The 9608-nt window shown below is 64.1% G+C and overlaps 2 protein-coding genes across 4 annotated transcripts; one reads left to right on the plus strand and one right to left on the minus strand.

The window, feature by feature from the left end:
• The first annotated feature begins 675 nt into the window (after positions 1-675).
• LOC128938047 (gap junction gamma-1 protein-like) lies at positions 676-4934 on the plus strand. Of its 3 annotated transcripts, none has more exons than XM_054278012.1 (3): positions 676-707; positions 2903-4098; positions 4226-4934. In XM_054278012.1, exons 2-3 carry the CDS (start codon positions 2928-2930, stop codon positions 4231-4233), a joined length of 1179 nt encoding a protein of 392 aa, XP_054133987.1. In that variant the 5' UTR covers positions 676-707; positions 2903-2927; the 3' UTR covers positions 4234-4934. The 3 variants fall into 3 exon arrangements, with proteins under 3 accessions (XP_054133987.1, XP_054133988.1, XP_054133989.1); XM_054278013.1 differs by having other exon boundaries at positions 694-714; XM_054278014.1 differs by lacking the exon at positions 676-707 and having other exon boundaries at positions 2856-4098.
• Positions 4935-6276: 1342 nt separating this feature from the next.
• Positions 6277-8177, minus strand: INHA (inhibin subunit alpha). Its single transcript, XM_054278467.1, has 2 exons — positions 7919-8177; positions 6277-7010 (listed from the first exon to the last, which is right to left on the minus strand). The coding sequence occupies exons 1-2, from the start codon at positions 8175-8177 to the stop codon at positions 6277-6279; spliced, it is 993 nt and encodes a 330-aa protein (XP_054134442.1).
• Between the last annotated feature and the right edge of the window lie 1431 nt (positions 8178-9608).

Consider the following 9608-nt stretch of genomic DNA (forward strand, 5'->3'; position numbering starts at 1 on the left):
AGGCACGTCTTGTTCTGCGTTCCCACCATGTGTGCGGCCACCTCTCCTCTGTGCCACCAGATCTCTCCTTGCTTCCATCCTCGCTCTCCACTGGGCGGGGAGGTACGCTATTAGGAACAGGAGGTTATTGTGCAGAAGCCTCTCAGGCCAGGGCCGGGGCTCCCTCCTCTGACCCTGCGGCCGGACTCACCCTGAAAATCCCGCGGGCTGAGCCGCACCCGCGGTTCGCAGCCATCAGCGGGCAGGGAGGCTCCGCTTCGCCCAGGGAGGGAGCGGCCTCCGGGAGCGCAGAGCTGCGCTGGGCGCGGACACAGAGCCGGTCAGCGGGGCCGGGCGGAACTGCTGGGGCGGGAGGCGCCTCTGGGAGAGTTGTGGCCGGCGCCGGTCCCTGCCCGCAGCCCAGCGCGGCCTCCCGAGCCGCGGGCGGGCAGCACCGAGGGCGGCACGGCCCGACGGGCGCAGGACGCGCGGAGCGGAGCGGAGCGGGGCGGGGCGGGCCGGGGCCGCCGCTCGGGCCGCGTGGCGCGGACGCTGCCGCCGCGGAGCGGGACCCGCGGGGCGGGGATGCGAGCGGGGCGGTCGGTGCGCACCGGCGGGAGCGGGGCGGGAGCGGGGCGGGGCGGCCCCGGGCCCCTTTGTTCGGCGGGAGGCGGCGGCGCGCCGCCCCACCGCTTTGTCCGCCCTGCCGGCGGGAGCCGCTCGTCCCGGTGCGCCGTGAGTGGGGCCGGGGGGCTGCGGGAGGGAGCGGGGCGGCGGGGCAGGGCCGGGCAGGGGACGGTCCCCGGGCGGCGGGAGCCCCAGGAGTGCGCTGGGGCCGCGGGCGGGCGGGATCGCGGGCTGGGGGTCTCGGACCGGCGGGGCCAGCTGGGCTGGAGGCCCTCGGGGCGCTGGAGTCGGTGGGAGCGGGGACCCGGAGAAGGCTGGGGTTGAGGGCTGGGTCCCCAGGGTAGCAGGGGTCAGTGGGACAGCGATCCCGGATGGGCAGGGGCCGGTGAGCCCCAGGGGAGGATGCCTGCTGCTCTGCCCCGGGCAGGGGAAACTGGGGGTCTCCGGCAGGGCAGAGGGGACTGGGAGCCCCTCGCGGGGGGACTGGGGTCGGTAGGACTGAGGGGTGGGCGTGGGGCCCAGCCAAGGTATGTGGTGCTAGTCCTGACTCCCAGCGTGGCCGGGAGGCCCTGGGTGGCTGTGCTCCTTTGGGAACTGGCCTCTGGACACCTGCCCCGGCTGGGGGACAGCCTGCAGGTAGCTGTGCCCCGGCTGCCATCCCACGTCGCCAGCCATTCCCATGCCACACTTCCATACTGTGCCTTTGCCATCACAGCAATGCCGCCCTATTTTTGATTTCCTTGGGCTTGGTACCTGTCGTGGTTTGACATAGCTTGGGTTTTAGTTCCTGGAACTGTCCTCCTGCCTCGTCCTCTCACCTTGTTCTTCACCCCGGTGCCAGGGCGGTGTGCTGCCAGAGACTGGGGTAAAGGCAGACACAAAGCACCCACCTTCCAGGGAGGTGCTGGGGGAGAGGGGCTCACACCTGGGAGACAGGGCAGCCCTGAAACCTTGCAGGGCATATCACCACAGGAGGATGGTGGCCCTGGTGGGCTGAATTTGGGTCCCTGGTGCCGCCAGCCTGTGCCACCTCCTGCAGCAAGAGCATGTCCCAGCACAGATGCTTGTGCTGGAGGGACTGTTCTGCTTAGGTGAGGTTGGTTGGGAGGCTGGCTGAGCTTGGTGTAAGAGATCCTCTTGTTCTGGACAATAGCGGAATCAGTGTAGCACCAATCATCATCTGCAGGGACATGCCCTGGCCAGAGGTGATGGGATGGGGCTGGCAGGGGCTGCTGGGGGCTCTGTGCAGACACATACCTTCTGCTCACCCTGGGCCATCCCTGCCACCTGCTGCCCTGGCTTGCATCATCTCATGCACAAGCTGCTGAAACCAGGGTGGGTGTGGGTGTCTTGTGTCTTCTTTGGTCGGGAGATGTGACATGGTCCTTGTAATTTCCTCCCCAATCTCTAGTGTCAGCTGTTTTGCCAGGGTTTTGTGCAATTCCTTGGCTACCCCTCACTGCCCCTTGCTATCACTGTCCTGTTCCCTGTTCCACCCCCCCACCAGCCCTTTCCATTGAGCTGCAGGGTGCTGTGAGCACTGGCCACTGCAGGCTCTGGGGGCTGGGGTCCTGCAGGAGAGAGGGCACAGCACTGAGGTTTGGTGGGAGAGTGATGCTACATCTCTACTGGCCCTCGGAGGAGAGCTCTGTGGAGTGAAGGGGACCTGGCTGGTTAGCACATGGGGAGGATGCTGCTCTGGGGACCTGCCCCCCTCGGCCAGGGCTCAGGGCTGGCAGCTGCAGTGGGCCAGTGGAGCTGCCGTGTATTGCCTTCCTCCAGTGGCCTGTGGACCCCCATGGGAAGGTGTGAGTGCTTTCACAGGGTGTGTCGCTGGTTAGGGACCTGTTCAGTGCCAGGTGATAAAAGGGTGTTGTGTCACTAGGGGAGAAGGAAGTGGTTCTGCTCCTGCTTGTCCCCTCACAGTCCCCAGCTGGTGCTGCCCTACGCTGGCATGTTTGCTCTGGTTGTGACTGTGCTCACTCTTCCCCTAGATATGTCCCTGCAGGCAACCAGGATGTCCCAGCCTTTCCCCATCCCTCCACCCACCTGACTGGCAGCAGGATGGGAGCACAGGGAGGCGGTGCTGAGCAGGGAATAAAGTTTTGGGGAATAAAGGCAGGCCCTTCCTGAGCAGGGCTGTGTTTATGGATCTGTGGGTAAAGGAAGGGACAGTGGTGCTGGAAGAGGGAGCGGGACAGAGCTGGGCTAACGGCTGGCAGACTTCAGGGTCCCAGTGAGATGTGAGATGCCTGTGAAATTACTCAGTGCCTCTTTGCCTGCCCCTTCCTTGCAGGATTTGAGTCAACTGCCTGGTCAGGATGAGCTGGAGTTTCCTGACGCGGCTCCTGGAGGAGATCAACAACCACTCGACCTTCGTGGGCAAGATCTGGCTGACCGTCCTCATCGTCTTCCGCATCGTGCTGACGGCCGTGGGGGGAGAGTCCATCTACTACGACGAGCAGAGCAAGTTTGTGTGCAACACGCAGCAGCCGGGCTGTGAGAACGTCTGCTACGACGCCTTCGCGCCCCTGTCCCACGTGCGCTTCTGGATCTTCCAGATCATCATGGTGGCGACGCCGTCGGTGCTCTACCTGGGCTTTGCCATGCACCGCATCGCCCGCATGCCCGAGGCCTCGCGGCGCCGGCCGCCGGCAGCCCGGCGGGCGCGCATGCCCGTGGTGCGCCGGGGAGCCGGGCGAGACTACGAGGAGGCGGAAGATGACAATGAAGAAGATCCCATGATCTTTGAGGAGATCGAGGTGGAGAAGGAGAAGAGCCCGGAGGGCGGAGAGAAGCACGACGGCCGGCGCCGTATCAAGCAGGACGGGCTGATGCGTGCCTATGTGCTGCACTTGCTGTGCCGCTCCGTGCTGGAGATGGTGTTCCTCTTCGGGCAGTACCTGCTGTACCGCTTCGAGGTGAGCCCCTCCTACGTGTGCAGCCGCAGCCCCTGCCCACACACTGTCGACTGCTTTGTCTCCCGCCCCACTGAGAAGACCATCTTCCTCCTCATCATGTACGCCGTCAGCGGGCTCTGCCTCTTCCTCAACCTCTGCGAGCTCTTGCATCTTGGCGTGGGGCGTATCCGCGATGCCCTGAGCCGAGCCGATGGCCCCCCACTCCCAGCTGGCGACAGCCCTGCACCACAATACCCCAAGAAAGCCCCCAGCGCCCCCCCCACCTACCACTCCCTGAAGAAGGAGCTGCCGCAAGCCCCGCTGACCAACAGCAAGCTGGACTACCGGGAGAGCCTGGCCCAGGGGCGCTTCGCCCTGGCTGGAGCTCCCCCGGTGCACGAGCTGGACCGGCTGCGTGAGCACCTGCGCCTGGCCCAGGAGCACCTGGAGGTGGCCTTCCACCTGCAGCCCCCGCCACGGCCCCCCAGCCCTGCCCGCAGCAGCAGCCCCGAGGCCAACGGCATCGCCGCCGAGCAGAACCGCCTCAACCTGGCCCACGAGAAGGGGACCGCCGCCTGCGACAGGACCACGGGTGAGCCGGGACGGGGGATGGATCCCGCCCACTGGGTGGAGGCGTGGGGGGCTGCCCCGAGGCTCCCCTGGAGAGAGGATGCTGTTCCCCATGGGGTGGGTGCTAACCTGCTTTTTGCTCCCCACAGGGCTGTGAGTGTCACCAGGGACGACAGCGGTGTCTGCCGGAGTGGCTGCCACTGCCACCGTGGGATAGGCGTCCTGCCAGGAGCACAGGGCAGAGGATGCCTCACGCCTGCCCAGCCAGGCAGTCTGGACAGCCCTGTCCCGGTGGGCGGCAGAGGGGTCGGGGGCCATGGGGTTCATTCCTACTTAATTTTCAAAAAGGGAATATCTTATTTTTGTACGTTTTTATAAACTCATCAACATGTGCACCCTGGCATTTTTATACTCCATCCCAACCTCCACTCTGGGCCTGTGCCCCCCCATCTCCTGTTTCACCCACTTTTCCTCCTCCCACACCCATTTTCCCCAGCATGTTGTTTTCACACCTCCCTGTGCCCCCCATGCCCTCTGTCACCCATGGCAGCACTGGCTGGTGCTGTGCATGTGCCGGTGATTTTGGTACGGCTCCCTGACGTGTGGGGGACTTAGGGGAGCAAGCTGGGGGTCTGGCTGGCTGTGCCAAGCTGTGGGACAGAGGGCTGGGCTGGCATTACTTTTGGAGGCGGTGGGAGAGGTCCTGGTGGCACTGCACTGCCAGAAAGTGACTTTGTACCTTGGGGGGCCGTGCTGCGCAGCATCCTGGCACGGGGCTGTGAGTTGCGTGGCTGGCCTGCTTGGAAATGTCTGTGCAGAGGTCAGGGGCTGTTGTTCCCACTGCCTCCGCCCTGTCCTGGCAGGCCGCCCTCAGGCCGCCCTCGGACCAAAACTGTCTCCTCCCACTCTGGCTGCAGGGCTGGGACCCCCTGCACGGAGCCAGACCCTGGCCTCACAGTGGGGACGTGGTGCCCCGAGCTGGGCTCGGCCGGGAGCCAGTGGAGCATTCCTCATCATCTCAGCCTGGGTCACATGGGGACTTTTGTAGCGTTGTTTTTTACTCGGAAATGATTGTCACTCTGTTTTTCTTTTTTTTTTTTAATATCTATATTAGTAAAGGCTGAAGACGTTTTGTACTGAACTGCTGCATCCGCTCATTTGGGAGGAAGGGGTGGGAAGGGAATCCTGTGCGTCTGGGCCGGCGTTGCCGTGCCTCGGACCTCCCTGCTGCCCAGGATGACTCAGTCCTTCCTGCCGTGAGGATGCGGCTGCGGCGGGCCGGGGCCGCCGTCATCATCCTGCTGGAGAGGGGTTGCACTGGCCACGTTCCCATTTGGCCCTATCACTGTCAGGGGGCCAGACGAGGGGCTTTCCTCTGCCTCCCCATCCTCCCACCGTGCCCATGTCTCCCCAGCCCTCCACTGCCCCCGTTCCTGCACAACCTGCTGCCCAGAGCAGAAGGGATGTTGCTCTGCTCTGCACACCCCTGCCTGGGGCAGGATCAAACCCAGCCACACCGTGCCCATTTTGGCCAGCATACTCCAGTGCCCGCCCTGGTACCCCAAATCAGAACTGGATTCCTCTAACAGTATTTGCCCATCCCCTCATTTCTCCATCTAGATAGAAGCTGGCGTTTCCAGGCTGCTTTAGTAAAGGGAACAGGTTTATTTCACTCATCCCATGAAGCTTTCCAACAAGCTGTGCTGCTGGGAGAGGGCTCACTTGTGGTGCCATGTGTGCTACCAGCCCTGCCCACCAGTGTGAGGTTCATGGGCTCACCCAGGCACCTTCTGATCCTGCTGCAGCAGCCTGGCCCTGCCTGGAGCATGGGGGATGCTGTTGAACTCTGCAGCAGGAGGAAGACACTGATCTTTGTGGAGGTGCAGAACTGCAGGAAGGAAGCAGGTGGGAGAGATGAAGGCTGATCTGGTTGCAGACAGCAGCCGGGCTTTGGCAGGGCAGCGATGCCTTTGCCATAGGCTGTGCCTATCTATGCCCAGCCATGCCCTGATTTGCTCTGAGCTGGGACTGGCGCTAGGGCAAGTCTGGCAGTGTGATGGTACCAGGGCCAGCCCAAAAATCTGGCGTGTGCAGGGGAGGGTGGTACAGCCAAACTGCCCCATCCCAGCGGCCAGGGTTCCACTGGGCAAGCAACTCCTCCTGGGTGGGCTCACGGTCTGGGGCTGGGCTGCAGGGTGCCCTAGACACAGGTGCAGTCCTGGGCCAGGATGTTGGGCACCGTCTCGTACTTGAAGGAGTATCCGCCGTCGGAGGTGGTGCGGACGCGCAGGGAGCGCATGGTGCCGGGCAGGGCGGCGCAGCACAGCTGCACGCCCAGCCGGTGGCTCAGCCCGTGGCCTGCGGCGCAGCTCCCGTGGCAGTAGTGGAACACAAAGCTGCTGGGATGCACGATCCACTTGTCCCAGCCCAGCTCCTCGAAGGAGATGTTGAGGGAAGCCCGGCGGCAGTTGGTGTGGGCAGCGAGCTCCTCGGACGGACGCTGCAGCAGGCTCAGGGCGGCTGGGGACCAGGGCATGGCAGAGCGGCGAGCCCTCTCGCTGCCCTTGGCCCGGGTGGTGGCCACCAGGAAAGGCATCTTCTCCCCCTCGGCCAGGCAGGGGCAGCCGGGGCAGCGCACCAGGAGCACGAAGAGAGGCTGCCAGAGCTGGGGCAGCAGCACCGGGGCCAGGTGAAACACGGTCCAGTGCTCGGGTGTCCGCTCCACCATGGCCGGCACCGGCATCCGGCCCTGAGGTGACAGGGTCAGCACATCAGGGGTGGAGTGGTTGGGGGCGGCCGAGGGGCCCGTGTAAAACCAGAGCTGGGCAGAAGTCACCACACGGCTCAGGGTGTGTGCCGAGGGCTGGAAGAGGTAGGTGAAAATCCCTTCTTCCTCCAGCAGCTTGTCTGGCTGTGTGGGCTCACAGGGAACATCTGTGGGGTGGGAAAACATGATCAGGGTGTGCAGCCAAACCTGGGGAGAAACCCCAATGCCAGATGGCAAGTGGGATGTTGCAGAGGTCCCTGGAGTGCTGGCAGGGCACCTGGCTGCTGGCACAGGCTGTGGCAGAGTGCAGTGCAGCTGCTGTGCTGTGCAGCAGCTTCTGTGCTGTGCCCCACAGCTGATCCCTGCTATGCCCTAGGCTGGTCCATTACTGTCCCCTGTGTCCCCCAGTATCCTGCCCCACAGCTGGTTAGCTTGCCCCTTTCCCCCAGAGTCCATATCATGCCCTGTCCCCCAGCATTCAGCCCCATAGCATTCAGCCCCATAGCTGGTCATCCTGTCCCCTTCTCCCATCCTCTGCATCCTGACCATCTCCCCAGCATCCTGGCCCATCTCCCAGTCCTGTCCCCTAGTTGGTCATCCTGCTCCTTTCCTCCAGCATGTACATCCCATCCCATCCCCCAGCATTCTGCCCCATCCCTGCTGTTTTAGCTGGTCATCCTGCTCCATGCTTCAGCATCCTGCCCTGTCCCTTAGTATCCCAATCCACCTTCCAGTATCCGGCCCCATTCCCTAGCATCCCACCCTATTCCACCCTGCTCCTCAGCCCTCCCCATGTCTCTGCATCCAGCTTGGCCACCTGTTTCCCAGCCTCTCAGCACCCTCTTGTGCTGCCTGTCCCTCTGCTGTCTGTCCTCATGAACTGTTCTGCCTGTCCCTGCCTGCCATACCTTTCCATCTCCTGGCTCTCCATCAAATCTCACTTTTGCCCATGTCTCAACCTGGCACATCCTCTTCCCCTTCTCCCCCAGACCACCACATCAGCCTCTCCATCCTTCAGCATCTGCATCGCTCCAACCCCCCACCCCGCTTCACCCTTTCATCAGGATGTCCTCACCTGTGGCAGGGAACAAGATCACCTGGGAGGTGTCCTCCAGCTCCTCTGGCTCCACTTCGGTGCTTTCAAGGACGTCTCTCCGGTGCACCCTCCTGGCTTCCATCTGCGGCTCCTCCTGGAGCAGGGGGGGGCTCAGGTGTTCCAGCACCCGGGCCCGCACCTTGGCCAGGACGAGCTGCCGGTCGGGGCCGGCCGCGGTGCAGCTGGCCAGGGCGGCGCTGGGCAGCATGGCAGGCAGCAGGTGCAGCAGCAGCAGCATGGCCGTGGGGCGCACGGCTGGCAGGCTGGCAGCTCGGGGGGCTCCTCTGCCGCGGGCTTCTGCCTGCCCGCCCGGCCCGTCTGCCCGCGGCGCTCCCCCCGGGGCAGGGTGGCATTGAGATCTATCTGACACTGACGCAAACGTCTGCTCGCCGTGAATATTATCTCTGAGCTGTGAAAGCGCTGAGACGTCTGGAATGCGAGGACTGCAAGGACAGTGTGGTCTGGGGGGGCCGGCGCCCGGGCAGGGGGGTGTGTGTGGGGGATGCTGCCGGCAGCAGTGAGTGTGTGGGGCTGGGGTGGTGCCAGGAGCCAAAGCTGGCAGGGATGCAGGGGGGTACCTTGGGTAGCTCTGCAGCTGCTGATGCTGGGTGCCCCCCATGGCGGAGAAGTTGAAGGTCCAGGGCTTCTGGGGAGCTAGTGGGAAGTGACAGCAGCTGTGCACAGCAGGGATATCCGGGCAGGGACCTGGTTGGGATCAGAGGCCTGTGAGGATCTGGCATGGGGGAGTCCCCAGGGCAGCCAAAATGTGAGGATGGGGCCTTGAAAAGGGCAAGGGGAGGGGCAGGGTGGTTGTGGCATCTCCACAACCCTGCCTGCACTGTGGATGGTGGGCAGCCTGTGCATCCCCTCTGTGCCTCTGGCAGCTCAGTGTCCTGCACATCCCTGGCACCTCATGCAGCACCCAGTGCAGCACATCCCCCTGTGCAGCATGTCCCGGGTGACACGTCCTGTCCCACTCAGTCTGGTGTCCAGCTCAGGGTACAGCACACCCTGCACGCCATGCCATGCTCTCCACAGGGCACGCCGTCCCTCACTGCTGGCTGGGGCAGCACAGAGGCACAGCCAGGCCTGCAGCACCCCTGCAGCTCCCTGGGGTGGCTGCTATACATAGGTAGGCCAGCCCAGCCTCGGCGAGGCACTGAACGGAGCAGGCTCACTCTTATCAAGCCCGCGTGTCATCAGAGGGTATTTTTGGGGACAGCAGCTGCAGGCATTTGTAACATTTGGTCTCTGCGCACTGACACCCCGGAGGGGAGCTGGGGGAAGCAGCAGGAGCTGGGTGCCGGCACTGAGAGACGCAGAGACACGCAGCATAGCGAGGTACCTGAGAGGGGCAGGGGCTGGGCTGGGGGCTGCCTGGGGCAGGGGGGCTGGGGAAGGGGGGATTGAAGGGTGCAATGGTGTGGCCGAGCCATCAGAGCCGTCCCTTTGTGTCCGAAGGAGCTGCTGTGGGGTGGCCCACGGGTCAGGGCCGTGTGGATGGAGAGGTGGCTCTGCATGGGTGCACTGTCCCTGGGGTAAGGCTCTGGGAGGAGAAGCTGGCCGCAGTCCCTGTGGCTCCTTGGGGACCAGCCCTCTCCTACCCTCTGGCTCATTCAAGAAGTATTTTTGTTTCCCCTCCCCCTGCCTGAGCAAGTCACAGACGACC

This window comes from Melozone crissalis, unplaced genomic scaffold (assembly GCF_028551555.1).
Source record: "Melozone crissalis strain CALT ecotype California unplaced genomic scaffold, PUWL_Pcris_2 ptg000023l_1, whole genome shotgun sequence".
Lineage (NCBI taxonomy): Eukaryota > Metazoa > Chordata > Aves > Passeriformes > Passerellidae > Melozone > Melozone crissalis.

What these genes read in the sequence shown, in the direction of transcription:
- LOC128938047 (XM_054278012.1), top strand. Translation starts at nt 2,928, where the DNA reads ATGAGCTGGAGTTTCCTGACGCGGCTCCTGGAGGAGATCAACAACCAC.
- INHA (XM_054278467.1), bottom strand. Translation starts at nt 8,177, where the DNA reads ATGCTGCTGCTGCTGCACCTGCTGCCTGCCATGCTGCCCAGCGCCGCC. An exon ending in GATCTTGTTCCCTGCCACAG is followed by an intron (nt 7,011 to 7,918) that starts GTGAGGACATCC and finishes CCCACCCCACAG; the next exon opens with ATGTTCCCTGTGAGCCCACA.